At 40.3% G+C, this 18,984-nt stretch overlaps 1 protein-coding gene across 1 annotated transcript in view; it reads left to right on the forward strand.

Annotated features, from left to right (window-relative positions):
- Positions 1–18,984, forward strand: part of UNC13C (unc-13 homolog C) — a 444,227-nt gene that overhangs the window by 329,634 nt on the left and 95,609 nt on the right. Inside the window, exons 20-22 of the mRNA XM_075208024.1 lie at positions 3,586–3,682; positions 3,950–4,093; positions 10,978–11,055. Coding sequence (XP_075064125.1) covers positions 3,586–3,682; positions 3,950–4,093; positions 10,978–11,055 — 319 coding nt within the window. The remainder of the gene's footprint in view (positions 1–3,585; positions 3,683–3,949; positions 4,094–10,977; positions 11,056–18,984) is intronic.

Genomic DNA, 18,984 nt, shown 5'->3' on the forward strand with positions numbered 1-18,984 from the left:
AGGGGACACTGGTCTGTACACTTTGATATTATTCAAATTGTTTTTCCTAATTGTTTTATTATATAAAAATGGTGTTCTTTCCTATTTTGATTGTTTTGTTTATGTAGCCTTATAAGCACAGGCACTTTTCAGACACCCAAGATATGCAGTACCACAGTGAGTTAAAACATTTATGTGAACCCTCCAAAGGGATCATTGATCCCTATTGTAGGTTCACCCTCTGTACACAGGCATCCATAGGGAATGGTCTGCAGTGTTTGGATGCAAGGCAGTGCTTTAGGAAAGGGATCAATGAATCCAACATAAGCTCTCGGATGTAACGCGGTGCAGCCAACAACAGAAGCCTGAAAAGTGACATTTTTACTGTTTTCTTCTTTGCTCTTTCAGTTTTATCTGCCTTCATTGAAAATGTAAAAATAGGTAATAACAATATAGAATTAAGACTGACTCAGTGAAAAAATTATTTGATAGTTTCGTTGCGCATAAATAAAACAAAATTATTTAAAAACTGTTTTTGTGCTAAAAATGGGCTTCAATGTTTTCTGTTTTATATGGCATTTATTTTCCTATAGCATGAAATAGCAAACATTAGATAATATATACATATAGGGAACCCATTACGGTATGGTTTGGTGCATATTCCCCTAACAGTGTTACTATGTGCTGGCCACATATTAATGTAGCTCTCTGGTTTAAAGCATAGCATATTAACAGCCAAATGTAATATAGAAAGTACTCATAATATGTACTGTGACAATCACTATTGATTTGTAATATATATTATTGATATCACAAATTACAATACAAAATACAGTAAAACCAATTTGAGTACATTGTTCAAATGCCAAGATTGTGAGAATGTGCATCACAAACTCATAAAGATAATAATTCAGTTAATGCAAAAAACTGTGTTAATGTACAAACGCTCAGAATGTCATAGAAATAGTTATCCACTGTTTTTTTTATACATAATCAAATTGCCATTGAATAAATGTTACACACTCTGTATAGATGTCTTTGTCTAGGCAGTGTGGGCAGACGGTTATTGTGATAAGGTACATGACACTGAATAAATCTGAATGCTTTATTGTATTGTGTTTCAACACAAAACATATAAACACATTTTGTATTTAATCATTGCAGTAATATCAGTTTATTGAGATAAGTACTGTGAGATGAGAATTAGTTTGCTGAAGCCTTTAGATATTACATTAACAGTCAAAAATCAGAGTCGTATATGCATAACTAGTTACGTTCAATTTAAATAGCAACACCCAATAGTAGTAAATATGCAGTAAGAACTACATAGGTAATTCAAAAGAGATTAGCCGACATGTTGCACAGATCACAATATGCATGTCATTTAGTCATATCACATGAGAAGTATAATGTTTTAGCCAACATAAAAATACTCTTGCTTTATTAAGTTTCCAAAAACCAAAGAACACTTTAACCAAAGGAAGCCTAGTTATCTATTCCCTGGTACTTATCAAGGTTGGGAAAAAGGAACAAGAGACCAATAACATAGAATCAAATCACATTTCTTTGTGCCTGTGGTGATTAATAGTTTGAAATTCATCTTGGGCCTCTTAGCATCTAAACCCTTACATTGGAAACGTTAAAGCACCAGTGATGTGACCTACGACTGTGTGTGTTATTTATATGATAGAATTAGTACAAAGAATGCAGAATGACAGTAAATTGATTACGCCAGGAATTAGTGATAGCTGCTTCACAGAAAGGGTCATTTACAAAAGTGCAAAATTACACCTGCCTCTGAGCAAAGGATATTGCTCCTGTTTTTACACAACTGTACACGATTTTGCACAGCTTGCATAGGTTTTAGATATAATAATGTGTATGCAGGGGTGCCAAATATTCCATCCTCGGATGAAAGGACCAGGATAGATTGGGTGTTCCTTGCATAGTGTAAGGCGCATTCACACGTGATAAAGTACAATTTCATTTTGTGGTCTGAGGTTATTATAAACAAGAGTCAAGGGGGTAATTTTATCAAGCTGTGGGTTTGAAAAAGTGGAGATGTTGCCTATAGCAACCAATCAGATTCTAGGTTTCATTTATTTAGTACATTCTACAAAATGACAGCTAGAATCTGATTGGTTGCTATAGGCAACATCTCCACTTTTTCAAACCCGCAGCTTGATAAATTTACCCCAAGGAGTAGAGACGGCAGTTCTGTGGGGTGTGCCCTGCTCAGAAGTGGGGATGAGCACTGCTGTTTTAGCCAGAATTTGATTTTTGTCTGTTCTCTGATGCATTAGACTATTCTTCTAAAGGGATGCCTTTTGCACAGTAGTAAAGTTCTAGCCGTGATTGGGGCAGCACATGGGGCCCTGTCCTGGAGAACAAAATGTACATTACAATACAATCTTTTTTGTTTGGAATAAACATTTTATTATTTTATTATTTTTCCAGAAGAAAAACAAAGGGAGGGAAACTTACATATTGTATGAGTCAGTTCAAAATCAGTTTCCAAGAAGTATCAAAAACATATAACTGAGATCAGCTAATCGCAATGCAAGTGAAGTGTAAAGAGAGAGAGAGAAGGGAGGGAATGGAAGTCAATAGCTTAAGGAGAGGGGTAAAGAAGTTGTAGAGTGGAATATAATGAAAAGAAATAGGAAAAGGCAAGGGGCCTCAGTAAGCCAGAGGAGGAGAGGTCTCATAGTACTCAGTCCAGTGACTCCAGACACTATTGAATTGGATAGAAGTATGGCGGAGAATACTGGTAATATTTTCCATGTGATAAACCTGCCATATGTGGTTAATGATATATGGGAGAGGAGGCGGGTCTGAATTTTTCCAGAAGATGGGCAATTTGACAACTGGCTGCACTAAGAATGTGTGTAATGAGTTTCTGAGTATGTCTCAGGACCTTGGGATTGGAGCAGGGAAGTAAAGAGTAAAAATAATTTGGCTTCATACCAATTGTCCCCATGCATTTATATGACATGGGAAATTATAGTGTCTATATAATTCAGACTAATGGGTCAGATGCCTACTAATACAATAGGTACTCTGCACAATTGGATACTCACTAAAGATGGAGTAGACACAATTTTGCAACGGAGCCCAGACATTTCTAGTTGTACCCCTGCTGCTGCACCTTTCAGGCATACCATATATATGAATGCACATTACTAGACACACTTTGGACAGTGCAATGAAAGCATTCTAACATATAAAAGTGGCAAACGTAATAATAACAGTGTTGATGTGTCCTCTTGGTCATGATTAATTTAAGATTAAAGAAGGCTAAATTAACTCTAGTTTTGTCGAAAAATTAAAAAGTTTAACTTAATGAAGAGCTAAAATGGTCATTGGACATTAAGGTGTTTACTCTTCCAGCCAGACCTACAAAACCACAAAAGGTCACCCAGAGTGCTGTTACAGAGGAAGTTCCGAAATCCTAAATAAAAGTGCACGTTGGCCATGCTCTGCTATATGTGAGGCTGACAAATAGGTGCATCTGTGGAAATAGAAATGTATAATGCTCCGGCATATACTGACATTATTAAATAACATCTAGATTGTATTTCATACAAAATGTTCTCAATCTTCTAGGTGGTTTGAGCCTTTTGTTATTCAGTGGTTGGATGAAAATGAAGACGTGTCAATGGAATTTCTCCATGGAGCTCTAGGAAGAGATAAAAAAGATGGAGTAAGTTGAGAGCATAATTGCAGGACATGTTATATTTTATGGAAGTGGCACATAAAAGTAGAGGATCTTTCATTCTCTTCTTGGTGGATGCCGATAACAGCTCTATTCTATTTTTTGATTCTTATTTATTTGATGGATAACTAATTTAAGCGAACAAAGAGCTATGTTTCCGAAAAATAAGTGCATAGTAGAGATGTGAGGTTGCAATCCTATTGTTCATTGTAATTTAAGAAACCGTTTCTCAGGTCTGACTCTTGTATTCCTCAGTTCCAGGCAACCTCTGAACATGCCTTGTTTTCCTGCTCAGTTGTTGATATCTTCACACAATTAAATCAAAGCTTTGAGATTATCAAGAAATTGGAGTGCCCTAATCCAGAAGCTCTCTCTCATTCAATGAGGAGATTTGCAAAGGTAACTCGCTTTTATGTGTATGTGGATTTCTTGTAGCATAGAGATGGCTAAATTAGCACAATTATATGTTTTGTCTCCTAAATCCTTATTATTCACAGGACAGTGTACTAAAATATTTACAAAGCAATAATTAAATTAGCACTGAAGACTCGTGCCTATTAACAAATCACTGAAATACCAGCAAAAGGCTGAGAATGAACCAATGTTTGGATACATGCAGCCCACTGTAAACAAAATGGGATCATTTCTGAAAAGTGGTGCAATAAAGCGGTGTTACCCATAGCAATTCATCAAATGTTTTCAATATTTTGCTGTAACAGAAGAATGCACCAGATTTCAGATATATCTTCCTTCTAGGTTAGTGTGACATTTTTAAATCTGTTTCCTGAAGGAGCAGCATATTGCAGATGCAGAATCATTTCCTTGTAATTACATCCAATTTGACCAGTGTTGTCCTCACATTCCTCATTAAGATATTAAGGGGCAGATTAAATTCCAAAATAATCCACGCGAGGTGCCTCCGGAAACGGCCGTGAGACACCTCACACAGATTTTTTTACAGAAATAACGCTCACTTTTGCTCTCACCCCATAGAGGTGCAAACAAAAAAGAGAGATAATTTTGATAAAAATGTGCGGCCGTGATGTTTTTCGAAACATCACGGCTAATTTAAGGGGCAGTTTCAATTCCCTGCGTTGTTCTATCCAATGCGGGTGCGAATAATTACCGTTACTATGGTAATCGCTCCATTGATTTTTGCTCGCAGCTCTATGAGCCATGAGTAAAAATCAGCGAAAATTTTCTTACCAATCCCGTGGCCCCGTTGTTCTAAAGAACAACATAGAGAATTGAATCTGCCCCTGAGACATAAGTCTACCATCATAAATTATCCAAAAACCTTATTCAGATGATTATAACATGACCAGTTAGGAACCTCATGACTGTAAATGTATTATAAAATATCACCATCCTATTTTACATTTCCCAGCTATACATGTCCTGTGAATGCAGCATACAGGTTACATCAGAACCACTTCAAAGAAGATATAACATAGGAAATAGCTTCTAGTCAAGTGGACCACACACTCCCAATGTTTTAGTTATGAAATACATAATTGTTCGTATATATTAAAAATAGATAAATACATAAAGGAATACCATATAAATAATTGGAATGTTTAGTATATTGCCCCTTATATTGATATTGGAAAATTAGATATAATAAAATGAAGGTACAAAATATATAAAACTTTTATTGGTACAATTTAAACTTTTTCCATCATTTAAGACATCTATGACTAAGGCATTGCACATGCTGCAGGGTATTTATCCATCTGGCTAAAGAATAATCTAATGGACCACCTCCATTGAGTTGGGTACACTACAGAGATTACTGGTACTTGAAATGCTGAGAAAGCTGAACACTTTAATGATCTGTTCATGGTGTGTGTACAGCTCTCTGGTATGTGTGGCAGAGACCACATCTGAGAACACTTACTGATCAGTCCAGTGAGATTTACTTACTTTACTGTCACTTTGGTCTTATTGACTTCCGCAGTGAAGCAATAGAAAAAAATAAGAGTAAGATCATGTTGGACCTAACGAATGGATAAAGAATCGAGTCAATTTGGAATAGCAAAGCTCATTATAAATGGTAACTGCCACACAAGAAATGTAAATAAACCATACTTGCCAATTCTCCCGGAATGTCCCGGAGACTCCCTGACTCCTGGGAGAGTATGGCAGCCTCCCGCATCTGCCCACTTCCTAGTGAAGTGGGCAGAATTAGATCTAAAATAATGTGATTCCCTGAGAATCGTGGCATTTGGCCCCAAAATTAGGCTATTTTCTGAACCCAGCACGCCTACCTCCCCCCCAGCAGCTCCCGGACGCCGACTGCCATAAGTTGGCAAGTATAAAATAAACCAAACATAGGAAGCTGAAGAAATGAATAAAATCTAGTCAGTAGGAATAGTAATAGAAGTAAATAAAAGAGTAATTTTTTAAATATTTTACAAATTTGTGGAGGTGTGTGGTGTAGATGTGTTGGGGTGATGTGCAGACCTGCGTGGTGTAGATGTGTTAGGGTGATGTGCGGAGGTGCGTGGTGGAGATGTGTGGGGGTGATGTGCGGAGGTGTGTAGTGTAACTGTGTATGGGTGAAGTGCTGAGCTCTGTGGTGTAGCTGTTTGGGGATGATGTGTGGAGGTGTGCGTGGGGGTGATGTACAGAGGCATGGGGCAGATGTGTGGAGGTGTACGAAGGGGAGATGTGCAGAGATGTGTGTGGGGTTGTTGTGCGGAGGTGTGTGTGTGGGGGTGATGTGCGGAGGTCTTTGTAGGGTGTAGATGTGCAGAGGTGTGTGTGGAGGAGATGTGCGGATGTGTGTGTGGAGGAGATTTGCGGAGGTGTTTGTGGGGTGTAGATGTGTGGGGGTGATGTGCGGAGGCGTGGGGCAGATGTGTGGAGGTGTACGTGGGGGAGATGTGCAGAGATGTGTGTGGGGTGTAGATGTGTGGGGTTGGTGTGCGGAGGTGTGTGTGGGGGAGATGTGCGGAGGTGTGTGGGGGGGTTATGTGCGGAAGTGTGTGTGGGGGTGATGTGCTGAGGTGTTTGTGGGGTGTAGATGTGCAGAGGTGTGCGTGGAGATGTGCGGAAGTGTGTGTGTGAGGGAGATGTGCGGAGGTGTTTGTGGGGTGTAGATGTGTGGGGGTGATGTGCGGAGGTGTTTGTGGGATGTAGATGTGTGGGGGAGATGTGTGGAGGTGTGTGTGGGGGAGATGTGCGGAGGTGCGTGTGGGGGTGAGGTGCGGAGGTGCATGCTGAGGTGTGTGTGGGGGCGATGTGCGGATATGTTTATGGGGTGTAGATGTGCGGAGGCGTGGGGCAGATGTTTGGAGGTGTGTGTGGGGGAGATGTGCAGAGATGTGTGTGTGGTGTAGATGTGTGGGGTTGGTGTGCGGAGGTGTGTGTGTGGGGATATGTATGGAGGTGTGCGTGGGGGGAGATGTGCGGAGGTGTTTGTAGGATGTAGATGTGTGGGGGTGATGTGCGGAGGTGCGTGTTGGGGTGATGTGCTGAGGTGTGTGTGGGGGTGATGTGCGGAGGTGTTTGTGGGGTGTAGATGTGTGGGATGATGTGCGGAGGCGTGGAGCAGATGTGTGGAGGTGTGCGTAGGGGAGATGTGCAGAGATTTGTGGGGGAGATGTACAGAGGTGCATGTAGGGGTGATGTGCGGAGGTATGTGGGGGAGATGTACAGAGGTGCATGTAGGGGTGATGTGCGGAGGTGTGTGTGGTGGTGATGTGCAGAGGTGTTTGTGGGGGTGATGTGCGCAGGTGTGTGTGGAGGAGATGTGCGGAGGTGTGTGTGGGGGTGATGTGCAGAGGTGTTTGTGGGGGTGATGTGCGAGGTGTGCGTGGAGGAGATGTGTGGAGGTGTGTGGGGTGTAGATGTTTGTGGTGTAGATGTACCAAGGTGCATGTGGAAGATGTACAGTGATGTATGTGTGGTGCATATGTGCATAGGTATGTGTGTGGGAGATTTGCTGTAAACTGATATTAACAGAGATAATGGCCACTTCTTAGGAAAATACAGCAAGCATTCTGCTTTCAGAATGAATATATTAGCCATGCTGACTAGACATGTGACTTCCCTAAACAGGTTACATTGTATATTTAATCATAGGTCTAAAATAAAGACACATTTATTAGCTGCTTCACACAAACACTGATAACTTAAATTTTCCTGCTATACTCCAAAAACATACTAGTAGGTTAATTGGCTGCTATCATCATAATCATCATCATCATCATTTATTTATATAGCGCCAGCATATTCCGTAGTGCTTTACAATTGGGGACAAACACAGTAAACTAATAAACAAACTGGGTAAAACAGACAAAGAAGTGAGAAGGCCCTGCTCGCAAGCTTACAATCTATGGGGCAATGGAAGTTTGATACATGAGGTTAAGTCTACATTTTGCATTTCGGCCCAGCCAGACTGCAAAGGTAAAAGTGACTCATAAGCTAAAAGATCCTGTCACACAACAATGTTGGTCAAGGGGTAGTTGTCTTGTGTGAAATTGTGTAACGGGTGGTAATAGGACAATGTAGTGAGATTAAGAGGGTGGTTGAGGAATATTATAAGCTTGTCTGAAGAGGTGGGTTTTCATAGAACGCTTGAAAGTTTGTAGACCAGAGGAGAGTCTTATTGTGCAAGGGAGAGAATCCCATAGAGTGGTTGCAGCCCAAAAAAAATGAAATGGGAGGATGTAATGAGGGTGGATGAGAGACGCAGATCTTGTGCAGAACGGAGTTGCCGATTTGGAAGATTTTTTTGAGGCAAGAGAGGAGATTTATGTTGGTGCAGCTTTGTTGATGGCCTTGTAGGTTAGTAAAAGTATTTTATATTGGATTCGGTAGAAAACAGGCAACCAGTGTAGAGACATACAGAGTGATTCAGCAGAGGAATAGCGATTTGCAAGGAAAATCAATCTTGCCGCTGTGTGCAAAATAGATTGTAGGGGTTTGAGTCTGTTTTGGGGAAGACCAGTAAGGAGGGAATTGCAATAGTCAATGCGGGGGATGATAAGTGCATGAATAAAGGTTTTTGCAGTGTCTTGTGTGAGATATGTGCGAATTCTGGAAATGTTTTTTAGATGTATGTAACATGATTTAGATATAGAGTCAATGTGGGGAACAAAGGATAGGTGTGAGTTCAGGATTACACCTAGGCAGCGAGCTTGTGGGGTGGGATTTATGGTCATGTTATCAACAGAGATAGAAATGTCAGGTATGCTCTTGTGGGTGGGAATATTGTTAACTCTGTTTTAGAAAGATTAAGTTTGAGTTGGCGAGAGGACATCCAAGATGAAATGGCAGAAAGACTTAATTACATAAACTGTAGTGGGCATGATTTTAAGGGGGGTTGAAATCCTTTTAATATTATGAATTTACTTCATATAATAGAGAGAGAGAGATGATGTGACCTGCTGTGAAGTGTTATGTTATATCATCCTTGCCAGTGAAAGTACATCACACAACTTGTTTTGTTGAAAATGTAAACTTGTATATTATTAGTAATAATGTCGCCGTTACTGTAAACTATAAAACGATATTAGAAACCACCTGGGAGTTTCTGTCCCCTTATACGGCCTGTACCCTAGTTCTGTATATTAGAGACGGAGGTACAGTATATTCTGTGCTCTCACCTGGTGTTGTCTCCTCGTTCACTAAGTTCTAGATAATGAGCCACATCATCTGGCGTCAGCACATTATCGTCAGCGGCAGACAGGGAGGCCGAAGCTGCGTGGTTAAACATTAATGTATTCGGAGGAGTCTTTCTCTTACTGAAGTAAGTACTGAGAGATAAGTTCCGCAGTGGAACGGCGCCAGCATCCCGGCAGCTCGTCCCCCCTCCACAACCAGCGGCTCCAGAGTCCTGTATGTACTCCGCAGTCCGCGCTGATCCCCTTCACACTGACTGCAGGCAGCACTTCCGGAGTCCGCGTCTCCATAGCAACCGGCTACAGCGGCCGGAGCGGACCAAACCTAGTTACTCTGCGAAGTGATGATGAGTGGAGGAGAACACGGGAGACAGACATCCAGCTGTCACTGACCGGTCACTGCCTCTTATTACACAGTGCGGCCGGGGGGGTCACATTATGGGATTGGGGCAGGTAGCGGGCGGCTGCTGCGCCCCCTTGGCCTTGCGCCCTGGGCGACGGCACCGCCCGCACCACCTTCGTTACGGCCCTGCGGGACAACACAGATGTCGAGAGATCAGGAGAGGATAGATAAATTTGGGTATCATCCGCAAAGAGATGATACTGAAATCCAAAAGAACTTATTAGATTTCCAAGAGAAGTGGTATAGATAGAGAACAGCAGAGAACCATAATTGACTCTAGTCTTTCTCTCGGTCTGTCTGTGTGTGTGTGTATGTGTGTATGTGTGTGTGTGTATGTATGTTAGGGAATTTAGACTGTAAGCTCCAATGGGGCAGGGACTGATGTAAATGGCTTCTCTATACAGCGCTGCGGAATTAGAGGCACTATATAAATAACATGATTATGATGATGGTGATATTGTAAACTAACAATATGTGATACAGGCAGGGTGCATCGCTGTACATATAGCAACACTGCCCTCTAGTGGAGATGTACAGAGGTGTTATAAAGGTGAGGAGCAGTGTTATATATATATATATATATATATATATATATATATATATATATATATATATATGTATGTGTGCATATATATATATATATATATATATATATATATATATATATATATATATATATATATATATATTCTATAAATAGGAAGCCCAACCCTTCCAGATAATATGTCCCTTTTCTAATCTGGACACTAGATTTCTATCTAAATCATTTATGCAAGTATGTCACACAATGCACATAATATATATCCAATATATTTTAACCCATGTGAAATAAAGTAATTTCTAGCTAAACAGTGTTGAGGCAGTATGGGGTAAATATTATACCCTTAATTTCCATTTCATTGCTTTGTGCTGCCTGGCCTCTTAATATTTTGTTATACTGTCTTACTTTACATTACTGTATTTCATTTTTACACTCATATACAACTGAAAGGCTGTGTTCACATATATGCTATGACTCATTAACTTTATGTTTAAGTCTAACTTTCAGCACTAAAGTGGTAGGTTCCAAATTGTATAAATATTATGTGATATTTATTAGGTTCATAATATTGTTTTTCTCATCTTAAGATGAAGTTAGCTTGAATCTAAACATGAAAGATGGGTACTGTGTGATTTTAGTGAGTAGTAGGCAAACAACAGCGCAGAATGTACATTCTGTTATTCTATTACAATTACATATCCTTTCATTTTAGACCATGAACAAAGTGCTTCTTCAATATGCTGCAATTATATCCAATGATTTCCATTCGTATTGTGGAAAAGAAAATGTGGTAAGTAGTAAGTGCTGTATTTTTGTAGTTCTTATTTACAAAGCTAAAAAGCATTATAATCACAGTGTAGGTGAAAGGCCCCTGTTGAAATGTTTACTTCATATTTTGTGTTGCTGTGGGCGACATGGCTGTTGACAAATAGGGGAAATAGAAGCTTTATCGCTATTTCATGCTGGGTGCAAATGGACTTGCAAATGTATTTATCCAACGTTAGTGTGCAGTGTAGAGAAGTGCTAGTGTACAGTGTAAAGGAATTTTAGTGTGCAGTGTAAAGCAATGTTAGCATGCCGTGTAAATCAATGTTTTAGTGCACAGTGTAGAATAATGCTAGTGTGCAGTGTAGAGTAATGCTAGTGTGCAGTGTAGAGTATTGCTAGTGTGCAGTGTAGAATAATGCTAGTGCACAGTGTAGAATAATGCTAGTGTGCAGTGTAGAATAATGCTAGTGTGCAGTGTAGAGTATTGCTAGTGTGCAGTGTAGAATAATGCTAGTGTGTAGTGTAGAGTAATGCTAGTGCACAGTGTAGAATAATGCAAGTGTGTAGTGTAGAGCAGTGTTAGCTTTAGGAAAATGTGATTTAATGCAATATGGCCAGATTGTAAACATATCAGCTGCATGGATTTTTACTTGAAATCATTTGATATTGCAAAACATGCCAGGGTACTTGTAGTAATATAAATACACATGGTATAAGTTTTAGGGGCATAATCAATTAGGATTTGCGCCCGCGATTATGCACGGCTGTATGGGTCCCGGTACCGCAACATCACGGAAATCCACGATGTTTCGGTACCTTAATGATACTTTACATGCTTAGCTGCGCGTAATCGTGGGTTTGAATTCTAATTGAATATGCCCCTTAGTGTTTTATACACTTGAATTTATTTTAATGATATAACATGTTACTGAAATAATCAATATGCCTGTAATATTCAAGGTGTTATAGTCATATATGGGTTTGTGCACACAAACTTTGAAAAACAACACTAGGTGAAAGTTCTTGAACCTTGTTCTTTACTGTGCTGTAACATTGTGTTAGAAATATGTTCATTAAAATGTCTTAACCTTCCCTGGAGCATAGTGCACTATGTATTTAATGAGTGTTCCCATAGATCTCTATTGTATATTACTGAGCATTAATGATTATGAACCCTGCATGCACTGTCGAAATGAACACGAAGCATAGCTAATGTTTACCAGAAATTGTGTGTTTACATCTTCTTTTTCTTTCAGTTTTTCTACTAACAGTGTCAAAACTCTTTGTAATCAGCTTTAAGATCTCATATTAAACTTAAAATGATTGCCCATGTGTACGAGATTAAATCTGTTCAGTGTAGCTTTACTTCCATGTTTAAATGTTGCTTGACGGATGGAGTCTCTCGCATCACTGTGGGACAGTGCAGGAGCCTGAGATAGCGGCTTGCATGTTTTAGGTAACAGAAATGTTCTGTATATATTGGAGGTTTCAAATATAAGGGCATGTTCACAGTTTGAAAGGAAATTCTAATATGTCATGCTATTTTAGGGTTTTGTTCTACAGTATTCATTCACAAGAATGTTACATTTTTAATTTTCATTCTTTAACATTATTATTTTTATTAAAGGGTTAAAGGTAGGTAGAGGGGTACAAAATAAAATGAAGGGGAGAAAATGGAGGGGTGCATAGTGGGGAGCAGACAATATAATGTGCATCAATTGACATTATTACCAGGGGCACAGATCGGGAACTGAAGCAAAACGAATAGTGGGTGTTTTAGTGAGGCAGTAGGGAGGACGCTACTGGAGCCAGGGTGGAGGAATCGGATGTCGCTGAGGGCGGTAAAAGCCTAGAGCAGGCCTGTCCAACCTGCGGCCCTCCAGGTGTTGTGAAACTTCAAGCCCCAGCATGCTTTGCTAGTAGACAACCTGTTGATAGCTAGAAGGGCATGCTGGGACTTGTAGTTTCACAACATCTGGAGGGCCGCACGTTGGACAGGCCTGGCCTAGAGCCTTCTCCCTCAGAAGTAAACTTGTGCCAGGACATCCATTTCAATGTTCATTCTTAAAGTCTGGTAAATGTGCTTTATCTGTGCTCTATAGTAGAGATGCTCACTGACCCCCATGTTTTGGTTTTGGTTTTGGTTTTGCCAAACCGCCATTGTGTGTTTTGGTTTTGGTTTTGGTTTTGTTTGGTTTTGTTTTGCTATTTTTTTAAAAAATTACTTTTTTTTGCCTAAATTAACATAATTTAGGTATTATTTTGTACCTACATTATTATTAACCTCACTAACACTAATTTCCAGTCATTTACATTCAATTTTGCCCACCTCCTAGGTCACAATATGATTTTCATACACTTTCAAAGAAAAATTGCTGCATTTCTTGCCAGTGATAAGAAAAAGGCCATTGTCATGCCTGGGCATAAGACCAAAAATCCACCTCTTAAGTGTTGAATTATTTTTACAGAAATCCTGATAACAGTTGTCTAGCCATTTGTAGCGTGTTTAAAGCCACACTCAGTAGAGGTAGGGACCTTAACCATCTGGGATCCTCATCCATGTTACGTCATTTTTCAGCGAGTTCTTGGAAAGCTGTTGGGAAAATCAGAAGCAGTCCAGTATCATCTGCCTCCCTTCTCTCATCTACATCCCAGCACCTGCAATCTACCCCCCCCCGAACACCTTCATCATCAATATCCCCATAACCAATAATTTACAGTTAAACAATCCTTTGCAAGAGGAAGCAAGTATGAAATCTGTCACCCAGTCGCAAAGTGGATCACAGACGCCATAAGGACTATGCTAGTATTAGATCTGCGTCCAATGTCCATTATTAATGCAGCTGGTTTAAGACAGTTAATTGAGGTGTTCTGTCCCTATTACCAAATTCCATGATAACCCCATTTTTCTCGAAAAGCTATTCCTCACCTCTACCTGAAAGTTCTTAAAAATTTAATCATTGGGCTACAAAATGACATTCTACCCACTGTACACTTAACCACAGATATGTGGGCAAGCGGAACTGGGCAAAGTATAGATTATATGACTGTGACAGGCCATTGGGTTGGTCATTCGCCTTCACCAGCATGGACAGCAGCAGCATGTACCCAAGTACGTCACATTTTTGAGAAGTAGGCTACTCTGTGTATCAGTGGCTTCAGTAAGAGGCATACAGCTGACAATCTGTTCCAAAAACTAAGGGATGTTATTGAAAGATGGCTAATCCTGTTTGGACTCTCCTGAGGATATGTAATTTCTGATGACGACCAAAATATTGTTCAAGCATTACAGCGGGGTTAAATTCCATCACATTTCCTGTTTTGCACACACAATCAACTTGGTGTTACAGAACTTTTAAAAAATGACATGCAGGGGATGCTGTTTGTGTCCGGAAAAATTTAGGGGCAATTTCAGTTTTCTGCAACAGCATGTAGGAGAATGCAGCAGCTGCAAGAAGACTAGCATATGAGGGGAATGTACTTTAGTCCAGTGAAGTAGTCACCTGTGAAGAGAGTGCAGACACGGTTAGTTTGAGTCAAGTGATTGCCTTAATAATACATTTTCACAAGGAGCTACAGAAATTTAACGTGTGACATAAAACAAAGTAAATGTGCTAACTATATTTTAATTGTGGACGAAATACTTAATTTGCTTCGCAAGGATCCAAGACCTATCGACATCTTGTTGATATGTCTTCTCCTTCAGTTTCTCAGGCAACTGCTTGTTGTACAAAAAATTGCTTTCCCAAGACACCCAGTGGTGATGCAGATGATTTCGCACAACATTTAGATATTTTCTCTGCTGTAAAAGAATTGGCCAAAAATCGTGACAGCTCTGCCCTAAAATGAACTACTAATTCCATTTTAAAGGACATTATTGGCAATTACATCATAGTACACAGACTTCTATGATGGTGGGATGAATTAGTATTGTTTGAGGAAGATTAGCACTGAACCCTGCCACCTCTCCTGTTTCTGAGTGAGCTATGGTACAATAAAATGTAACTGCAGATTTACACAAAGAGTGTCAGCCCTATTATTTCTATTTCAGCAATTACAATAAGCAATGGAGCAATGGAGCTCTTCTCTTTGGGTGTTACCTAAATTTTACAGACAAGCCTGCTTGTTTTCCTCTTCATCAATGACTCATCAATTGAGCACTCGACTTTGGGTGTATATTACACCCAAACCGTATTAGTGCAAATGAGAAAAAATACAGTTTAATCCCTGCTAGGCCCTCCACCATCCTTTGCATGTTAATAGTAGGATTGGTTGCAGTTATGGGCAAGGTCACACATTTTTTTGTCAAATCCCTCAAACCAGCCCAGATGTCAAACTATTGTGGTCTGCCACCTGCGTCATCTCTGCTTGTGCTTGGAAAGTGCAAATTGGTGCCAGAACCTCACATGCCAGAACTGCTGCCACTGGTGCCACCCTGCTGCCACTGGCGCAGGACTTACACAATCAACCGCGTCCTCATCAGCGCCCTCGTCGACTACCCAAATCTCCCCCTCATCCTCTTAGCACACATCAGCAGAACTGCTGAAAGGCCCCTTCTTTATGGGTACACTAACAGAATGCTCACGATTAGACATGCCACTGTTGGATGGACTCTCCACAGGGATTGGTGTCATTTGTGATTCAGAGCAAACATTATCCTCTAATGCCTTACTGTTATCTTGCAGCTCGGCTTTGACGCGTAACAGTAGTTGTGCACCACTTGTAGGCTCTGTAACATTTTGTGATCTGCCACTAGTAGAGAAAGGTGAAGGCCTCATTCTCTCTTTGCCACTGCGTGTGTAGAATGGCATGTTGACAATTTTTTTTTTATCGGCACTTAACTTTTCCTCAGTTACACTTCTTTTTCGCTTCAACACAGTAAATTTTTTTGGGGTGTTTGTTTCTTTGACTAATTTCAAAAGACTGTGTAGTTTGACATCGCCTTTCCCAGATGACGTACTGGGAACACTACCATCAGGACTGGTGACAGAACCTGGTTGCTCATTCTGCTCATATGTGGACTGCTTTGAATCCATTATGAGCCCAATGCACTTGTACTGCTACAAATTGTTTTAGATACTGCTGACAAATAGGACTTTGACAGCCAGAAAACTTTATGCAAAAGAATGGGGACACCCCAAAAGCACTTGGGAGTGCTAAATATATTTTTTTGACACTGCTGCCAAATAGGCAAAAATTTATGCAAAAGAATGGGGGGCACTTGGAGTGCCAGAAACTGAACAAAAACCCTCCTCTCTTCTCCTCTTTCTGCTGTAACAACTGGTATTAAGATTAGAATGGTATTGAATAGAAACAATAATGTGTCCAATTACTGCTCTGTCCCTGCGCTGATATAGCCAGTGTGACCTAACCCTGCTCTCTCCCTCTGTCAAATGGCGATGGATTGCTGTGTAGGCGGGTATTTATGCTTTTCAAATCTCGCGAGAACCGAGCTCAGAAAAACGAATACATCACAATGACGTTTTGCCTCGATTTCGAATCCGACTGGGCGGGAGAGTACCGAGCGTGCTCGGCTCGGTACTCGGATAGGCTAAATTCGGTAGGATTCGGATCTCGAGGAACTGAGCCCGCCCATCTCTACTTTATAGTAATAAAAAAATGTAATTTTAAAGTGAATGGTCATGTTTTGAGAATTTGTTGATTTGCTTTGCTTCTCGTAAATTTCAATATTGCCTGCATCGTTCATGGGTATAAATGCTTGGCAGAAATATTAAAATAATAGTGTGAGATCTTTCTTACTTGGCACTATACCAGCCTAGCTAAATGTGTGTAACAATATAAACCTGAAATAAGGCACAGACACAGATATTTGGAAAATTAAAGGTTGCAGTTCATTTAAATATTAAACCTTCAAGGTCTTCCTCAAAAAAACACCATCATGCCACAAAAGTTTGTGCGCTTCAGCATAAAAGCAGGCAGAAACCTGTGCAACGGCACATGCACGAAGTCTTCAGTTGTTTAAATTAGAACAATTGACAAGTAGGCAAATACTTATTTGATATTAAAATAAAATAGTCTCAATTTATTTCAGTATGGCAGTTCCACTTTGCCTATGTTGGCCTTTCAGAGACAAGCTATACTTTATTGTAATCATAATGTAGTTTACTAGGTACCTGCACATTTTAACCTGTGAACAGAAACCTTACTCTAACCTCCAAAATGTTATTTGGTTAATTGTGCTTAGTACAGGGCAATACATATTCTAGATATAGTTATATGATATTTCTCTGTGCAGGCTAAGACCCAAATTAGGGGGTTGTGTCTAGTACCTCTTTTCTGCTTTCTTCATATTTTCAGTCCTTTTCGGACCTAACCGTGTCTCAATGATATCATACTCTACCCCATTTATGTCACACAGAAGCTAAGACAGGACCCCAAGTCAAGGGCAGAACAATTGTGGGTGCAGGGGATGTCACAGCCATGGGGTCTGGCAATGTCAGGTCTCCCCCACATCCGAGGCTCCTGCTTTACCCTCAGGACCCTACTCTGGTCTCAGAAGTGCAGAGCAGAGACCTCCTCTCAAAAACCAATTAAACTTACAACATACTTGCCAACTTTTCATACCACCCGGAGGGGATGTAAGGTGGCAAGTTCAGGCGTGGTGACGCGATTGTGTTTGGTGAAATGTCCTGATTTGCAGCTGGGGGCTATTATGATGCAATCACGGCATCAATCCCTCGCCTCTGCCCACTTCAATATTGAGGTGGGTGAGATCCGTGAGGGAGGCCTGTCTTTTAAAATGAGGTAGAAAGCTGAAGCACCTGGAAGAAAACCCATGCGGACATACAGAGTCTATACAAACTCCACTCATATAGAACCCTGGTCAGAATTAAACCCAAAGCACTAGCATTGTGAGGCAACAAGGCTAATCACTATACCAATATGCTTAATTTGTAGTTTTAGAGCCTTTCACAAACCACAATTTTCCTAGGAAACAAGTAGAGGGTGTATGTTGACACATACACACCAGCTCTGTGAGTGGTGTTTTTGAACACCCCCAATGTTTGTTCTGCCATTCTCACCATGTCTATGTATAGTATTTTTTAATCATATGCAGAGTGGTATAATGAGAGTACCCCCAATAATTTTATAAAGTCTCTCCTATGTGTTGACCATCAGTAGCAGGAAACATCTTTAATAATTGGCCATTGGCATAGGAATTATAGCATTCTGCAGCTGATTTGCCTATGGAACCTACTGACTTCATGCAGAATTTTTCTGACTACTTCAGCAGGCACTAGTAAAACACTTAGGGCCTGATTCATCAAGGCATGTATCTGCCGATTTTGAGCGTATTATAAACAAAATCACTGTGCACATGCCCAGTACCAGGATATACGTCCATGAACGCAGCCCTGTCCACTGCGTCATCAAATGCAAAGGAAACTTACTAAGCCCTACGATTTCTGGGTATGACCGGGGCAGGGAAAAGGCGTTTTGCCATAGTCAATTTACAGTAGGGACGTGCCAAACTCAAGCACGCTCAGCCATGTCCGAATCCAGCTCTGGCCATCTCAAAGTTACTTGTTTTTCTGCAGTATCTCTTGTTCCAGCTAAAGGGCTAGTCTAAGTCCTGATCAGTAGTGATGACAGTCTCGTATGCATCTGTTTGCCATCACAAGCAACTCTAAAAATGTATTTTAGGTTCAGTCAACATCCTAATAAATGTATTGCATTGGGGAACACCACTTTTTTTTTACTGTTTAGTCATTAGTGCCTTTATTATTATTATTATTATTATTATTATTATTATTATTATTATTATTAACAGGTGACAGTTATTCAATATTTTTTGTTCCTGTGCGTTTTTTGCGAATTTCCAATCCACATACGTACTGGACGTATCCTGCAGCGTGTTGTGTGGTAGAGCACAGCAAATCTGTCCCCGATTTCAAAAGCACAAGTATCTAGAGATCCGTGCTGTGATGAA

Source organism: Mixophyes fleayi, chromosome 4 (genome assembly GCF_038048845.1).
Source record: "Mixophyes fleayi isolate aMixFle1 chromosome 4, aMixFle1.hap1, whole genome shotgun sequence".
In the NCBI taxonomy this organism is placed as follows: Eukaryota; Metazoa; Chordata; class Amphibia; order Anura; family Limnodynastidae; genus Mixophyes; species Mixophyes fleayi.